This window comes from Chelon labrosus (assembly GCF_963514085.1).
Source record: "Chelon labrosus genome assembly, chromosome: 13".
NCBI lineage: Eukaryota > Metazoa > Chordata > Actinopteri > Mugiliformes > Mugilidae > Chelon > Chelon labrosus.
The window spans coordinates 28233791-28252183 of record NC_140346.1 but is presented as its reverse complement, the minus strand read 5'-3'; the positions used below and the strand labels follow the sequence as shown (position 1 = coordinate 28252183).

Genomic DNA, 18393 nt, shown 5'->3' with positions numbered 1-18393 from the left:
CAAGAACTCTGCTTAGCTAGTTGATCAAACCCGCATTTCTGCGTGCTATATTTTTTTGCAACTTCCCATTTTAAGTTAAGAGGATTCAAATTTAAAATGTGTTCTAACTTATACTGTATTTTACATGATAGAAGAAAACAAAAGTATTGCATTTGTCCAAAAATACCTTTATTGGTAAAACATTTCTTGGGTTACATTGTCAACATTCCACCCAGCTGTTTACCACAGCAAACACAGGGTGTTTCTCAAACAACATTCGGGTTCAACAAAGTGACACTTGATATAATTAAGTAGATTGTAATTACAGATTGATTAAAAACTATTGATTTAATTAAGCAAAATTACACAAAACTTTTAAATACAAAATAATGAAATCATTGGTTGAAATATTTTGGACTTACAGTAGCCCTCCCAGAAGTGCCTCAAAATCGGGGTCAAAGTTCACACCGGCGCCAGGTTACTTTTATGGCATTTTGGGTCGCCCTGCAGCCTAGGAGTGACACAGAGACAAACAGACACCAGATTTTGAAACTTTGACTCACCAGGTACAAATGATGCAAATTTCATGACTGTAGCCCTCCCAGAAGTGCCTCAAAATCGGGGTCAAAGTTCACACCGGCGCCAGGTCACTTTTATGGCATTTTGGGTCACATTTTGGGTCACCCTGCAGCCTAGGAGTGACACAGAGACAAACGGACACCAGATTCTGAAACTTTGACTCACCAGGTACACATGATGCAAATTTGATGACAGTAGCCCTCCCAGAAGTGCCTCAAAATCGAGGTCAAAGTTCACACCGGCGCCAGGTCACTTATATGGCATTTTGGGTCGCCCTGCAGCCTAGGAGTGACACAGAGACAAACGGACACCAGATTCTGAAACTTTGACTCATCAGGTACACATGATGCAAATTTGATGACAGTAGCCCTCCCAGAAACGCTTCAAAATCGGGGTCAAAGTTCACACCGGCGCCAGGTCACTTTTATGGCATTTTGGGTCACATTTTGGGTCACCCTGCAGCCTAGGAGTGACACAGAGACAAACGGACACCAGATTCTGAAACTTTGACTCACCAGGTACACATGATGCAAATTTGATGACAGTAGCCCTCCCAGAAGTGCCTCAAAATCGAGGTCAAAGTTCACACCGGCGCCAGGTCACTTATATGGCATTTTGGGTCGCCCTGCAGCCTAGGAGTGACACAGAGACAAACGGACACCAGATTCTGAAACTTTGACTCATCAGGTACACATGATGCAAATTTGATGACAGTAGCCCTCCCAGAAACGCTTCAAAATCGGGGTCAAAGTTCACACCGGCGCCAGGTCACTTTTATGGCATTTTGGTTCACATTTTGGGTCACCCTGCAGCCTAGGAGTGACACAGAGACAAACGGACACCAGATTCTGAAACTTTGACTCACCAGGTACACATGATGCAAATTTGATGACAGTAGCCCTCCCAGAAGTGCCTCAAAATCGAGGTCAAAGTTCACACCGGCGCCAGGTCACTTATATGGCATTTTGGGTCGCCCTGCAGCCTAGGAGTGACACAGAGACAAACGGACACCAGATTCTGAAACTTTGACTCACCAGGTACACATGATGCAAATTTGATGACAGTAGCCCTCCCAGAAGTGCCTCAAAATCGGGGTCAAAGTTCACACCGGCGCCAGGTCACTTTTATGGCATTTTGGGTCACATTTTGGGTCACATTTTGGGTCTCCCTGCAGCCTAGGAGTGACACAGAGACAAACGGACACCAGATTATGAAACTTTGACTCACCATGTACACATGATGCAATTTTGATGACAGTAGCCCTCCCAGAAGTGCCTCAAAAACGGGGTCAAAGTTCACACCGGCGCCAGGTCACTTTTATGGCATTTTGGGTCGCCCTGTAGCCTAGGAGTGACACAGAGACAAACAGACACCAGATTCTGAAACTTTGACTCACCAGGTACAAATGATGCAAATTTCATGACTGTAGCCCTCCCAGAAGTGCCTCAAAAACGGGGTTAAAGTTCACACCGGCGCCAGGTCACTTTTATGGCATTTTGGGTCACATTTTGGGTCACCCTGCAGCCTAGGAGTGACACAAAGACAAATGGACACCAGATTGTGAAACACTTTCCAAAATAAAAAGAGTTCAAATGCATTTACTTACCATTATTTCAATTCTGCATTCTCTTTTTAAGACATTCAAAGGGGGAAAAGGCCAAATCACTCTGAGGCACGAATTGCAGGGGTTTGCCAATCATTGTAAAACATCTAAAATTATGAGGAAGTTAGAAGACATTTTCACAAATGTGACACGTGACTTTTTTTTCCCCAATCTAATTAAAACTTACAATTCCACTTCATGAACTGGACATCCCTGATGTCTTCTGTGAACAGAAAAAACAAATGTAAATTACATGTATGAAAAATTAAACCAATTTATTAATGTATTCATTTAAAAAAAAAAAAGCAGAGCTGCAGGAATTACTCTACTGTAGTGTCATTAGCTGGCTGTGACAGAGCGCTGACCTGCAGTCACCACAGAGGCCAAGATGCAGCTGCATTTTGCCTGAGAGTGGCTATAAAGGAGGCCTGGAACAAGTGCAAATTACAGCTAAACTAACAGAAGTTGTTACTGAACACGTACATGCTTACATTTTATCTGTACTGTGAAAAATGACCGAGGTGTGGCAGTTTGAACACAGTTGTCTCAGCCAAAGAATAAATATTTTATTAACTTATTGGGCGGTTTCCACGTCAATTAAGGTCTAGGACTAGTAGTGCGGAAAAAGTGTCAGGGAGAGGAAGAAACGGTGGAAAATAACTATAGTGGCTCGGCTGGAGGACTGAGCACCGAACTGTAGCCCTGAACTGTAGTGGCAAGTTGATGTCATTTGACTGGAGACTGACAACTCATTTGCCGTATATGGGAAAAAACAAAGCTATTTATAAAATTAAACCTTCAGGGTAATACAATGACGATGTATTGACTGAACCTAAGCTAGCTCGCACAAGCTAATTTGCTAGCTCAAGTTCGGCCTTGAATTCAGCATTACCAGACTATCAAAAAACACAATCCACAGTTATTACATTACCGCATCTACTGTTAATGGAAAAACATTTTTTATTAGAGACGATTAAACTCACCTTACATCATCCGCTCCGCGAGTCACTCTCCTCAATTGTTGCAGGTAGCGTAGATCAATGTTCAGCCTTGATAGTGGTAATGGTGGGACGACAGATGAGATGACTGAATCCTGTCCTTGTTGATGAGCAAATAGAAAAAGTCCTATAGGCCTATAGTTCTTGGCCAGTTCTGTAGAACAGCTCATAACTGATGGTGTGTGTGATTTGAAGCAGACAGCAAGAGGGTACTAGATTCCTCATCAGTAAATCACTACTTTGTCATTTTGTATTTGGTATTGTTGACAATCAAGCAGAATTTTGCATAATCTCAATAACATTAAAACCATAAAACCACACAACACAAATAAAAAGCAAATCAATAGTATTAGGACTTGTGCCCACGGGCATATAGGTGGGAGTGGGATTCACCCCCACTGAATAATAAACTAGCAGGATGCTACAGTATAGTTCCAGAGCATACTGTCACAAAATATGTTGAAATTAGCACAATGAAGTTAAAAGATAACTATCCTTGTGGTCCTCTCTGCTTATTTTTTTGCATCAGCCCACTGTTTACATGTCCAATGAGGCACCCATGTGCTCTAAATGTAATTACAAAGATGCACTTTAATTAAATATACATCATTAAATACAAATATGTGGTGTGTTAAAAATTGCCACAATATTTCTGTGCTTAAAAAATGATAAAAGTCTTAAGAAAAAAGAAATAAATGTTTCTACAGTAACATACATTAAAATCACACTAGTATAGTGTAAGTTACTGTAGACTGAGGTGCATTGTGGGAAGACGACAGTGGATTGTGGGAAGAAGACAGTGTTTTGGAGGGAAAACAGCGTAACAGGACATATTGTTCCTTCTCTGAGCTACAGCACTGAATGCCCAGAGAGAGGCTGCAGAGGCAATACATGAAAACAAGTGAGTTTATTCTTTCATCTATAGATTAGTCTCATTCAGAGAAGTCAACATTTGCAAATATAACAAGCTAGATTTGCATGATGTTTGGTATGTTTAGATAAATGAGAGAAAGAAAGTCATATAGCTAGAGCATGCTACCTGTAAATAAAAGTTGTTAGAACTCCTCTTTCAAAACGAACATCATTTAAATCTTGTGTATCATTTTACTGGCTATACTGTAACTGTGCTAGTCTTTCATTTGCAATTTCTTTAGTAGGCTATAGCTCAGATATGTTTGATTAATTCAGCTCCATTTTGGTTCCTTCATGACAGGAGAAACACATGCAGCTCAGTGTGTACTGTAGTTAGTTAAGCAAACTGCTTATATTTTGCTGTAGTATTAATTAAGCTTCTCTTTTGTTGTCTATATATCATTTAATGTTCGTTTATTGTCTTTCATAATTCAGGGAAAAGGCGGATTTGAAAAAGACGGATTTGACCATAGTCTGGAATTCTCACAAAGGCTGCAGCTTACTTTGGTAAGTCAAATGAATGTAAACTTGCTAAAAAGCTGCTAAACTCAAGTTAAATATCAACTTTCTCCTTTTTAAAACTGACTGCTCATCTGTTAATTAATATTAACTCTCATCCATTAAAGATAACTTTGTTTTCTAAAATGATGGTGCTTACAGTATATAAGCACAGCAGGCAATTACATTACAACTGGTAGGCCTAGCAGCAGTTTAACTCTAATTTAGTATTTTTATTTGGTCAGTGTGTGCTGTAGTTAGGGGAGCAAACTGCATATACTGTATTTGGCTGCAGTATTAATTCATCTTTTATTTTGTTGTCTATATATGCTTTACTTAATGTTCATCATTGTATTTTATAATCCAGGGAAAGGGCAAATTTGAAAAAGACAGATTTGACCATAGTCTGGAGGACATAACTGACTGCTCATATTAACTCTCATCCATTTAATTTAACCTTTTTTTCTCTGCAATGATTGTGCTTATATAAGCACACTATGCAATTACATTGCAAAACTGGTAGGCCTAGCAGCATTTTAACCTGAATCTTGCATTTTATGGTGGTTAGTCTAGTTGTTGTTTAGTTGTCTGTTGGCAAGGCAGGTAATCAAAATGGTCAACCATTTTGTCTGCAAGCAGTGTCATTTATCCACAGCGACTCTTACCACATTTTATCAACATGTTAAGATGCATAGACACCTGGCTAATTCCAGGTTCTATTGTGGTCTGCCTAGTTGCCCTTGCAGTTTTCAGACATTATTGGCACTTAAATCTCACATGCGTCGGAAGCATACACAGCCAAAGGAAACTATCCATAGACCTGCTCAAGCCAGTGTGAGGACCTGTCAGGTTGAGGGATGCACGCATACATGTACCAGTCAACAAAGCTTTTGTGAACATTTAAAAATGCACATAAGAAATGGGAAAAAGGTTGGCTGCCCCTTTCCCAACTGTAAAAAATACTTTGATGTGACGTCATCTTTCACATCCCACATCTGCAGGAAACACAGAGATTCATCTGATAAGCCAGTCCAAATGGAAAATGATGTGTTATTGCCTGAGAATCCTGTCAGTGATGATTCAAGTAGGCCTGACACTGACGCCCATGATGATAGCTATGATAATGTACAACTTGGTGCAAATCCTGACACATTTCTCACGAACCTGGCACTATTCTACTTGAGGATGCAAGCCAAAATGCTGCTTCCAGCCAGCACTATTCAAAGTTTAATTGAGGATTTCCAAGTTGTCCATGACAGCAGTATGGACATGGTATTTTCCAAATTGAGGGATGAATTAACAAAGCAGAATATGTCAGAAAGTCAAATTGATAACATCATGACTGGGCTAAATAAGAATAACCTCATGCGGCTGTATAATGAGGGAATGTTTAAATCTGATCAAACCAGGAAGACATATTTCAAGAGAAATTTTAACTATGTAGCACCCACAAAGGTTTACCTTGGTTCAGACTTGAATGGAAAGGATTGCTTTTTGCAATATGTTCCAGTAAAGGAGACGTTAAAAGCCCTATTGAATCACCAGTCTGTTAAAGAACAGGTTACTGAAGCTCAGACACAAAGATCAGATGATCCACTTTTGCTCGAAGATGTAAGGGATGGCAGAAATATGAAAGAAAAGGTCATCTTTAAGCTGTGTGCTTCCTCAGTTTCCATTATTTTGTTCCAAGATGCATTTGAAGTGGCCAACCCTCTTGCTTCAGGGCGAAAAAAGCACAAACAACTTGCAGTTTACATGACACTGTCTGAAATCTCTGCTCACAACAGGTCCTCTATAGATCCTATACAGCTTGTGATGCTTTGCAGGGAGGAGGATTTTAAGTTTTTTGGGCAAGATAAAGTGTTTGCCTGTCTTGTGAGAGATTTGAAGGACCTTGAGGATTCTGGAATTGAGCTGGATAATGGTCAGATAGTGCAAGGGGCAGTGATCGCATTTTGTGGAGATAACCTTGGATCACACACCATTGGTGGCTTCACAGAAAATTTTAGCAGAAGTAAACATTTCTGTCGCTATTGTGTTATAGATAGAGACACTTTTACACAGTCTCCCACGGAATTAGGTCCTTCACGCACAAAGCAGAGTCACAAGGACTCTGTGGATTTGCTTGCAATGAACCAGGGCTTAGCTGATGTTGATGGTGTTAAATTTGACTCTTTGTTTAACAGCCTGAAATACTTTCATGTATGTGACCCAGGGCTCCCTCCATGCTTAGGCCATGACTTATTTGAAGGGGTTGTTTCAACAGATCTGGCTCTTTACATTAAACGGCTTGTCACTGTAGGGAAGCATTTTACGTACACTCAGTTGAATAGGATAATTTCTACTTTTAAGTATGTACACAATGATTCCACCAGTAGACCATGTGAAGTACGTGCAGACAGTGAAAAGCTGGGGGGAAATGCATCTCAAAACTGGTGTTTTCTCCGTTTACTCCCACTGCTTGTTGGTGACAGGATAAAGAATCCTCTGGAAGATGAGGTATGGCAGTTGTGCTTACAGCTACGAGAGATAGTGGCAATGATAACTGCACCTAAAATCCATGCCAACCAAGTAGCATACCTTAAAGTACTACTGGAACACTATATTCATTCAAGAGCTACCCTCTTTCCAGATAAACCTCTGAAACCAAAACACCATTACTTGCTTCACTACCCTGGACTCATACTACATTTTGGTCCACTCATTAGACTTTGGACTCTTCGGTTTGAAAGTAAGCACTCATTTTTTAAACAGTGCGCAAGAAAGCTTCACAATTTCAAAAACCTTAATAGCACCCTGGCTGAGAGACATCAACTCCTACAAGCCTATCTTCAGGCTGGCAGCCTTTTCCCACCAACTGTGCAAATACAGCATGCTGATGAATTTGATGGTCAGTTGTATAATCCTGGCATACAAGAAGCTGTTAGGATGAGAGGCCTTAATGAAGGATCTGTAGTGACACCAGTTATCACGTACAAGGGTACCAAATACCACAAATCCATGATTGTGGTTGTGGACCACAATGACAAGGGATACGCCTTTGGAAAGATTTTACTGATTTTGCTCAACTCATCCCAGGTGTATTTTGTGATAGAAAAACATCCCTCAGTACCTTTGATGGATCTTGGTGTACACTGCCTGCTTGACTCAGATGTTTCTTACATGTGTGTCAAGTTGGAGAGCCTGGCTGACTACTACCCATTGCCATTGTATAAGAGATTTGATGTTAATCTTGTTTCTTTCCATCACTCTGTTTATTCTAATTAAGATGGAGAGATGGAGCAGCCGTTCCATGATGTCATCAGGAAGGCCCTCCCCACACTTCAGGAAAGTGAATTTCAGAAACTGTTCGACCACTTGGATGCCATTGGTGTGCGGAGCGACAATGATCTGCAGTTTGTTGCAGTGGAAGACGTCATAGAAGCTATTCCACTTATAGCTGCTAAAAGACTGGTACACTACTTAAAGAATAGTGGTGAGTCTTGCAGTCATTGCATGATGAGTGTGGGTCACAGTAATGATTCTTTTCATTCAACATAGCAAAGGCCTGTTTAATTTAGTAGCTGTACACATTCCAATACAAGGCCTCAGTAACTCTCAGGGCTTGCAATTATTTGGTAGAATCTTGTCACCTGTGCTTGTAAAAGGAACTCAGCAACCAGCTGTCCTTTTTAGGCTGTCCTCTTCAGAATATTAATTTATGCAGTGTAGGTGAATCTTTAACGAATAGAGTTTAAAATGTAGGATAAAATATACTGAATAAAAATATGTAATATTCAGTTCAGTAAAAGGCAATTTCTTATGTCAGAATAACTTGCCCAGGGTTCTTTTATAGCAACACACAGCCATAAATCGATATGTCTAGTTTAAGAGTGTTGTTAACTTTTTTTTAATAACCTGGCCAGCTCTAAGAGGATTCTTGAAAATACCATTGTGATAGAAAGGTTTACATATTTCACTAGCATTACTGTTGATCATGATATGTTGATTTAATCCACTGTTTGAAAGAAACAATAACAAATTATATAAACTTTGCTATTTCTTAATATGCAGGGCAAGACCAGACTACAAGCCAGCCAAGCAACTCCATTATCACCTCCAACTCCACAAACAACTCTGATGGAATCGCCAACTCTCCAAGCAACCATGTTAGCACCTCCAACTCTCCAACTTCAAGCACAACTCCAGTCCACGTGCCAATACAGATCACTGGATGGGTCTCATCCTATCAAGTCCCATGGGAGAAGATGCCATCAAGTTTAAGACAGTCTCTTGCGCAGGGGCAGAAACCCAAAAAGGAAGATAGATTAGCAATGGTAAGAATCATTGTGGATTCAATCCGGGAGGTGTGCTTGAACCCAAAACTAAGCCAATGTTCAGCAATAGCCCAAAGAATCTGTGAAAAGTACCCGACAAGCTTTGCTGAGATGTTTGAGGGAGAAGTTATTGGAAATGGTTATTCCACTTTGGAGTCTCAGATAAAGACCAGAGCTGACTACGTCAATCGTGACAACACACTGGTTAGAGTTAGGAAACCTAGACGTCTTTCAGCAGACATGGATGACAGCCAGCCTGAAACATCCAGCACCCAGCCCACTGCATCTAAATGTGCGAAAACAGATAGCTACGGATGCATCAACTGGCAGCCACTTGACCTCCCTGAAGGTGAGACACCAGCATCTGCAGAAGCAAAGAGAGAGGAGATGGTGAGCCTTTTCTCAATAGAGGGTCCCCGGGCAGCAGAACGTGGCCGAGTGGATGAGCTGATGAAGATGACATACACCACCCAGCGCTATGCCATCAATAGAAACCCTCCACCCAGCGTTGTGGAACTCAAGGAACAGTGGCCATTTCTGTTCTTTTCAAGATTCATGTGTGCTCACTTCAGCACATTGACAGGAATCGATGTTGACACCAGACTCCAGGATTCCCTGAACAGCAAAGGAAAGAAGCTGATACATTTCTTTCAAAGTCAACTTACAAGGTGGACAAAGGAGGTCAAGACAGTCCTGAAAGACATCAGCGAGGTGGGCAACATCAACCATGGTGTTGCATCTCTACTTGTCACTATGGCCTACTTCAAAGAAAAAGAGGATTCACTCTTTCTTCTGGCTGATGTAAGTACTTTGTGAACATGGATGCTGTGAACATATTTTTCAACTGAATATTTATTGTGCTTAGGGATATAGATATTTTGTACTCTCCTCTAATGTAATCAAATAGTACGCTGTTGTCCACATCGTTTCCACACCATTTACTGTTCAGGTCAATACAAGACAAAGTTTTATTGAATAACTGATGAGAAAGGCATTGACTAAAAACATTATGATTTGAAATATTATAATATTCTGTCTTTCTGTCTGATCTTTTGTGTTATTTAGGTGACAACCACCTCAGCAGATGCAGAAGCCAGTCTCTCACTCCCAAGCACACCAAGGTTGCTGGCTCTTGGTAAGTGTAATATTCTCTCTGCCTATGGGAGGTGGAAGGACACGTGTCAGTGTGATCAAATGAAAACATCCTCATTTTATGTAATAGATTCACACAACTGAACACATGGTAATCTCATTGAGGAATCTGATACAACTCTAGGATTGGTCCATTTGGAAGGAGATTACATGTACATGGGTCAAGTCAAGGCCTGGATGTACCATAACATGATTTACACATGTATTTTAATTATAGAAATAATTGTTTGTCCACTTTTTCATATGCACTATAACAATAATTGTTCTACCTGCTGTGTGTGTTACAGGTGACTCTGTTCTGGAGGCTCAGAAATGGATGCTGGCTATGGAAGGAGATGTCCTCATTCAGCCAGAGGACCTTCCTGACTTCTCCTCAGCAGCAGCTGTCCTAATGGCCTGCTACTATGTCTTCAACATAGAGTACCAGGAAGAGGCAGCCAGTACTTTGGAGTTCTTTCAGAGGTTAGCACATCATTTGCCTCTTATGACATGTTAGATCGCAGGAGTGGTTCACCCCCAAATTCCTTTTTTTCCTATTGATTACTTGTGCCATGATTACTTGAGATCAGTGCACTCGCTTCCCCATCCGGAATCGATGGTGGTAAATGTATTCTAATCCACTCGATTTGCCATTCACTTTAAGCATGTGCATACTCTATTGGAAGAAAAAAAAAAACATTTGGGGGTAAACTACTTCTTTAAATGTTTCAGCACAGACAATCTATTTTGTCGTTTACCAAAGCCTCTATTTTTTTTTAATGACACATTATAGTTATTATTTATATTGTCCATGTGTGTAGTGGTTAATAGATGTCATGATTATCGTCACTGTTACTAGGATCTATTTTGTATTTGCTGTGGCTGAGAATATCATTGATGGAGCAAAAGTATGGAATGAATTTACTATCATAATGCAAGAGCATTTTAAATTGATTCGAGAGCAGAATTTATCAATTTCATTTTCAGATTTTGTGATATTATCTCTCAAAACTCTGCCCTCGCTCTCAAATTTGCTCTGCGTGTGCTCAAACTGTGTCCACGCACTCGGGTACGATGCTGCTCGCGCAGATTTCCTGCGCTCGCTCTCGGATCATTTGCGCTCACGGATTTCTGCTCTGCTCGCGGATTTTTGGCGTATCAACGCTGTCAACCAATAGAAGGCCGGCTGGTAGTGACCAATCAGATGATCCCTGTTTGTATACGGGTGCGTTGGCTGTTTTTCGAGGAGCGTCGCATACGGGCGGACACTCTTTCAACAGGTTTTATCCACTCCCTACCCCCGGGGCAGTAATAAATGTGATTTCTTTTATTTGTTGGACCACTGTTCGAATAAAATATCATTCAACACATACAAGAGCGTCCGAGCTTCTCATTAAAATGGCTATATTGTATAATAATAGCCGCATCGAACACTGTTCTTTGCGGTGTGCTGGTGCAGAAAATCCGAGAGCAGAGCAGAAATCCGTGAGCGCAAATGATCCGAGAGCGAGCGCAGGAAATCTGCGCGAGCAGCATCGTACCCGAGTGCGTGGACACAGTTTGAGCACGCGCAGAGCAAATTTGAGAGCGAGGGCAGAGTTTTGAGAGCGAGAGCAGAGTTTTGAGAGATAATATCACAAAATCTGAGAATGAAATCGATAAATTCTGCTCTCGAATCAATGTAAAATGCTCTTGCATTATGATAGTAAATTCATTCCATACAAAAGCACTAACAGACTATTTCTTCTGCTTGCAGGTTTTTCCTGAGGATTAACCCTGAAGGCTCGAAGTGTACGTCCAAGACACAGGTCAGCAGGAAATCCGGCAAGAAGGTGCAAAGAAAGAGCACAGGTCTGAATCGCCGCGTGGCCACTTTGATTAGGGAAATTGTAGAATTTGATTTGCAAAACTATTAAGGATGTGTCACAACTTAGGTGAAATTCTCTCTTTGCAGGCTTTGCAAAATGAGAAAAGAGGGGTTGACTTTCTAGGATTTGTTGACAGCCTAGTATTTGAGGTCTTCATAGTATATGTTCTGGCATATACCTTTTTTCATTCTTTATTCTTATTCCTTCATGCCGCTCCAGAAAAGTTATAGCAAACGTTTTAGAAGGATGCTGCACAGCTGATAGCTATGATACAAAATTATTAAAATAGACACCTTTTAGGGAAAAGAGTGAAAACTCAGGAAAGGAAGGGAGACTACCCCTTCTATAAAATGTTGTGTTTGATTCAAAAGAAAACTTATTTGCATTGTAGCTGTGCCACCTCCTCCTTTTAGGTAAAATTGCAACTGCCAATGTAAGCACCTCAATATTTGTTCAACTTACTTGAAAAACAGAATGTTTAAAAATGTAAGTTAAGTTAATTTAGTGATTTGTTTTGTAAGAGGAGTTGTGTTTGTACCTTCATAGCACAGACTGGTCTAATCATAGCTAAACTGAGCTAACATTTTGTACAGTGTTTACAATGATGGTGTATGGTGGTTATACTGTGTACTTAACAGTACCTCACCCCACAATGTTAATTGATGTTTAATGTTTATTGTTAAAAGCCACATGGGAAACAAAGTTTTTAGGCCCATTGGCCATCAGAGGACATTTTATAGATTTTTAAGTGGTTCTTAAAGTCTGCACTTTAAAGGGTTGTTACAATACTCTGTGTTATTGCTTTCCTGAAGAAATAAATGGCATTTTACTGTTAAGAGCTGTTGTGTAATATGTTACAGGAATTTTCTAGAGCACAGTGAGATATTTTAAGATGCCAATAATATCATTGATTACAACTATGTACTGTAATTGGGTTCATAGCAATGAAGACAAACACTGATTTGTATTACAGTAAAGAAAATTAAACTGTAAAATTACAGTAACATACATATTTTGAGTTTACAGTAATTTAAATTTTCACAGCTGTGTACTGTGATTAGACTTACAGTAAATTAAATTTTCACAGCTGTGTACTGTGATTAGATTTACAGTAAATTAAATATTCACAGTTGTGTAGTGTGATTAGATTCACAGTAAAGAAAATTAAACTGTAAAATTACAGTAACATACAAATTTTGAGTTTACAGTAATTTAAATTTTCACAGCTGTGTACTGTGATTAGATTTACAGTAAATTAAAGATTCACAGTTGTGTACTGTGATTAGATTTACAGTAAATTAAATTTTCACAGCTGTGTACTGTGATTAGATTTACAGTAAATTCAATATTCACAGTTATGTACTGTGACTAGGTTTACAGTAATTTGAATTGTCACAGTTGTGTACTGTGATTTAATTTACAGTAATACAAATAGTACTGTAAATGTAATCACAGTAAACATACTGTGAAATATATTACAGCATTTTACTGGCATCGTGCTGCCAGTAAATTACTGTAAATTTACAGCAAAATATTTTACAGTGTACAGGAGCAAAGAAAAGAAAACTACTGTCTTCTTCTTCTTCTTCTTCTTCTTCATGCTGCAATAATGAGAGACACCTGATGAAACATCTAGTAGATAGCTGCTGTTCAAAGACGGATCAGACATAGATAGATGATTTATTTATCCTGTGGGAAAATAGCTCTGGAGTTTGCATGTTCTCCCTGTGTCTGCGTGGGTTCTCTCCAGGTACTCCAGCTTCCTCCCACAGTCCAAAGACATGCTGGTTAGGTTCATTGGTGATTCTAAATTGGCCGTAGGTGTGAGTGTCTCTCTGTGTTAGCCCTGTGATAGGATGGAGATATGTCCAATGACAGCTGGGAAGGGCTCCAGGGGGACAAGTCGCAGCCTTCGACCTGGGACAGCATACACTCCGAATGTAGATCTGGGATTGTGGATTTCCCACAATCCACTGTGCTATTTTGACCACCCTGGTCTCATCCATGCGGTACATCTCATCATTGTCCCATATGAGGCCCACTACGGTGCTGTCGGAGATGTGGATGGGCGTGCGATCATGTGTGAAGAACGTGAACAGCGCTGCATTCAGCACACATCGCTGCGGGGTACCTGTGTTCAGGACGAGGACGGCAGAATTATGTGTTGCCCCCTGTTCTTACTGCTTGTGGCCTGTTGGTAAGAAAGCACCTGATTTCTTTCTGGAGAAAGTTTTCTGGAATGCAACTTTTAAACAAGGACTTATCTTTTTGACTATCTGCTAATTTGCAGTCATTTTCCAAACTGAAATCTGCACAGTTTAAAAATTCCAGTTTCATTTTCTTGACCAATTTGAATCCAAGATTTCTAAAGTGGGGATTTTAATTTAGTTTTTTTCATGACAAAAATCTGAATAATACTGTCAAAGGCCATTAAAAAAAAAATATATATATTAACTTAATATAACTCAGACAGTGAATGATACGTGAACAAAACCTTCTGTAAAATCTTTGAGAATATAGAAACTAAAAGGTTTGGTGTTACTGAAATGGAGATGCCGGAGTCACAATATGAGGATTGGCTTATTAGAAAACATCTGAAACAAAAATTACAGAAAATTATCAGCAGGCCCATCATATGAAGTTTAGGAAGGAGTGAAATAAAACCCATGAATTACTTTATATTGAGTGCATGAGCTTGTCTTGTTTTAAGTAATACGGTAATAGGACTCACTAGTCCCTAGTTTTCTAGAAATGTTATGTTTAAATATGCAAATAAGATGTAATCTTCTAATATGTGCTAAATAACACAAATGTTACAACAACTGTTAATTGGACATTTCCTTTCTTGAACTGTGAGTGATGCAGTCAGGCGTGCATCTTAACCTTCTCCATTAGTTTGTCCCTTTAATAACCAGCGTCAGATGTTAGTTATTAGTGGTGGTTCTCGTTGTTCCCAGGCCTCAGAGGGAAGAATGAACGACAGATAAAACGAATGAATCAGTTACTGACAGAGAGAAAAACCAATAGAGGAAATTGTTTTCAGATAATAACTCATGAAGCTGAGAACAGGAAGGGAGAGCTTTCATTAGAGCAATGAGCTGATTTGTCCTGTCACAAAGAAAACAGGATCCACTAATTCATTACTATGGAAATGGATTCCAGACAGAAGAGTCTGTGCCGAGCTTCACAAATGCTCAATAAAGCATGTGGACGTTTCTGGAAGGGTTCCTTCTGGTGAGGTTCACATTATTACTGCAAAACTTTATTATAAATAAAATGATAGGAAGTCTAATTAAAGCAGCTTGATTATTTATTAAATAACTAACAGATAGGTATCTTAGTAAAATGAGAAAAACAAAAGTCTTATTGTAACGGGTGACATTGGTTCATACACTGATGGAGTATAACATTATAACCTCCTTCCTAATATTGTGTAGGCAGATGATCAACAGGCTTCTCGTTCAGTTCTGTTGCTCTGCATTGTGGACAAGTTGGGTTATGCAGCAGTGACCTCCTCAGTGGATTAGCTGTAAATTTATATTAGTGAGGTGAGCACCAGCGACCAATTTGTCTACGTCCACCCGTGCACGAGATCCCTTTATTGTCATCGATTGTCCTCTCAAAGACAGAAAGACACTCATGTGTGCAGCTATCTTGCCCTGGCAGAGTCCCTGATTCTGACAGGGAATCGAACTGCCGGCTCATCTCCCCTTCTGCTCCGCTGCTCATCACATCATCAAACCTGACAGCTCATGTCAAAGCTTGGCCCCCGTCGTCCCGTCGCTCACCCTCCACCCTGCCCTTCAGCTTTCCGTCTTGCTCAAAAATAAAACAGGAAACCAGCTGCAACTGAAACCATAGATCAGGAAGTCCAGGAATTAATTAGAGCAACAAGACAATGAGAGGAACCTGCAGGAGCGCCACGCTGAAATCAACTCCATGCAGTGTAAGATTAAATGAGACAGATTAAAACCACTGACAAACGTCTCCAGGCAAAGGATGCTCTCAACCCCAGGGTGCTCAGAGACGAGCTCAGGTCCATATGCATGACCCTAGTCTCTATGGATACAGTCGATGGATAGGTGAGACTTCAGAGAAGTCTGCCACTGAAATCATTCAGCAGCCCTTTGACTAGAACTGCACCATGAGTTCATAGAAATACCACAAAGCAACATATTCTACAAAGGCTTTAGTAAAAATAGAACCATTTAAATAACCAAAGTACCCAAAGAGTGCCACCTTTTTTCCTCTTGCAAGAGAATCTGGCTCCAGATACTACTAATTCCTCCTACAGGAGGCAAGTTTTTCCGGTATTATTTTTTAACACATCATCTCTTGACTGTTAGCTACTCAACCTTTTGCCCAGCGCTGTAAAATAAGCAGGAAGCACAGAGACGATGATTGCTGGCTCTGCATTGTTAAGCGCACTCATATGAACTTAGTCTGGAGCTGTTGCAGTTAATGTTCTTATCCTTCACAGCCTCAGAGCTCCGACAAGCACAGTTCCCCTCAACTTTCTCTCCCTCGCAGACACAAGTGTCTCCTGAGCCGAACCCGACACCTCTCTCCTACGCTACCGTCGCTGTCAGAGCGGAGTTACTGCAGGAGGCTGGATGTGTGTTTGGACCCCTGGCTCAAAAACTTTAGCAGGTGCTACTCGGCTGGGTGTTGTTTCCAATAAACTTTTTTTTAAAAAATGCATGCATGTGAATCATTGGCTACTTTTAAACATTTCAGAAGACCTGTAGAGACTGAAAAGAGATCAGACTTTAAACTAACTCTGGGAAATAGATAATTATGCATAGAATATATAACATATATGACACTTTACAATATAAGCTTTTGAAACACGCTGCGCTGTCCAGACGTTTCCACCCTCAGGGTTTCTGCTCCGTCGCCATGATTACACATGCTATTAGCCACGCCGCTGTCCTGATGTGACCTATTATATAACACAGCCTCTTTATCAGAGCGAACTTTCACATAAAATCAACGTACGATGCCTTTTCTATGTATTATTCTCAGTTGAGCAAGTTTGCCAGAGTGTCATATTAATCCAGGACCAAGAGGTAGATCATTTTTCCTTTGGTTCTCGTCTTTGATCATTCTTTTTACATGTAGAACATGATAAAAGCCTCCATCACAGTGCAGACTGCAGAGGCTACAGAAAGTCTATGCACTTGGACCTCAGCACCACGTCTCTTTCCTCCGGGTCACTGTTGCACAGATGCTGGTTGGAATTGAGCCTAAGATAGCGGAGCCCATTTCCTCCATATTTTCACCTTTCACTTTTGTAAAGTAAAGGGAAACGATTATTCTCCGTCCATCTTGATGCAGTCTAATAATACAGGCTTGGCCTGTTGGGATTTGAACTTTGGGTCCGGTAATGGTATTACAGATAAAATACTGAACTCTTTCCAACATTCAGGTTCTGGCAAATAAAAAACCCAGCAGAGGAAGACAGGACCGGTGGATGATATTTGTGCTGAAGACCAAAATGCTGACTCAAGGGGGGTTAAAGGTCATAGTCCAGGATACATTATACAATAAAACATTGTCATCATATCTGGCTGTGACATACAGTTGAAACCAGATGTTACATACACTGTGTTAAAAGACACGTAAACCTTTTTTCCTCACTGTCTGAAGTTAAATCAGACTAAACCTCTCCTGTTTTAGGTCAGTTAGGATTACTAAAATGATTTCTATTTGCTAAATGCCACAATAATGAGAGAGAGAATTTCTTAGAGAATTTTTTATTACTTTCTTCAAAGTCAGAAGTTTACAGACACAAAAATTACTATGTCTTTAAACAGTGAAGGAAAGAGCTGATGATGATGTCATGGCTTTGGAAGCTTCTGATAGGTTAACAGACATCATTTGAGTTAATTGGAGGCACACCTGTGGATGTATTTTAAGGCTACACCTCAAACACACTGCTTCCTTGTTTGACATCATGGGAAAATCAAAAGAAATCAGCCAAGATATCAGGAAGAGAATTGTGGAGCTCCACACATCTGGTTCATCCTTGGGTACAATTTCCAGATGCTTGAACGTGCCACGTTCATCTGTTCAAACAATTATACGCAAGTATAGACACCATGGGAATGTCCAGTCATCATACCGCTCAGGAAGGAGACAGGTTCTATGTCCCAGAGATGAACGTGTTTTGGTCCGAAACGTGCGAATCAACCCCAAAACAAAAGCTAAAGATGATGATGTCAAGATGATGGCTGAAGCTGGTAAGAGAGTGTCATTCTCCACAGTGAAACGAGTCCTGTACCAACATGGACTGGAAAGGCCAATCAGCGAGGAAGAAGCCATTACTCCAAAAGAAACATAAAAAAGCCAGATTACAGTTTGCAAATGCACACACGGACAAAGACCTTAATTTTTGGAGACATGTCCTGCGGTCCGATGAAACTAAAGTGGAACTATTTGGCCATAATGACCATTGTTACATTTGGAGGAAAAAGGGGGAAGCTTGTAAGCCTGAGAACACCATCCCA

General features: G+C 40.3%; 1 protein-coding gene across 1 annotated transcript; it reads left to right on the top strand.

Annotated features, from left to right (window-relative positions):
- Positions 1-1335: 1335 nt before the first annotated feature.
- LOC311498282 (uncharacterized protein) lies at positions 1336-13424 on the top strand. Its single transcript, XM_084558815.1, has 6 exons — positions 1336-4578; positions 7838-8044; positions 8623-9686; positions 9951-10020; positions 10325-10499; positions 11773-13424. Exons 2-6 carry the CDS (start codon positions 7846-7848, stop codon positions 11930-11932), a joined length of 1668 nt encoding a protein of 555 aa, XP_084414941.1. The 5' UTR covers positions 1336-4578; positions 7838-7845; the 3' UTR covers positions 11933-13424.
- Positions 13425-18393: the final 4969 nt, after the last annotated feature.

What these genes read in the sequence shown, in the direction of transcription:
- LOC311498282 (XM_084558815.1), top strand. Translation starts at nt 7,846, where the DNA reads ATGGAGCAGCCGTTCCATGATGTCATCAGGAAGGCCCTCCCCACACTT. An exon ending in ACACTACTTAAAGAATAGTG is followed by an intron (nt 8,045 to 8,622) that starts GTGAGTCTTGCA and finishes CTTAATATGCAG; the next exon opens with GGCAAGACCAGACTACAAGC. An exon ending in ACCAAGGTTGCTGGCTCTTG is followed by an intron (nt 10,021 to 10,324) that starts GTAAGTGTAATA and finishes TGTGTGTTACAG; the next exon opens with GTGACTCTGTTCTGGAGGCT.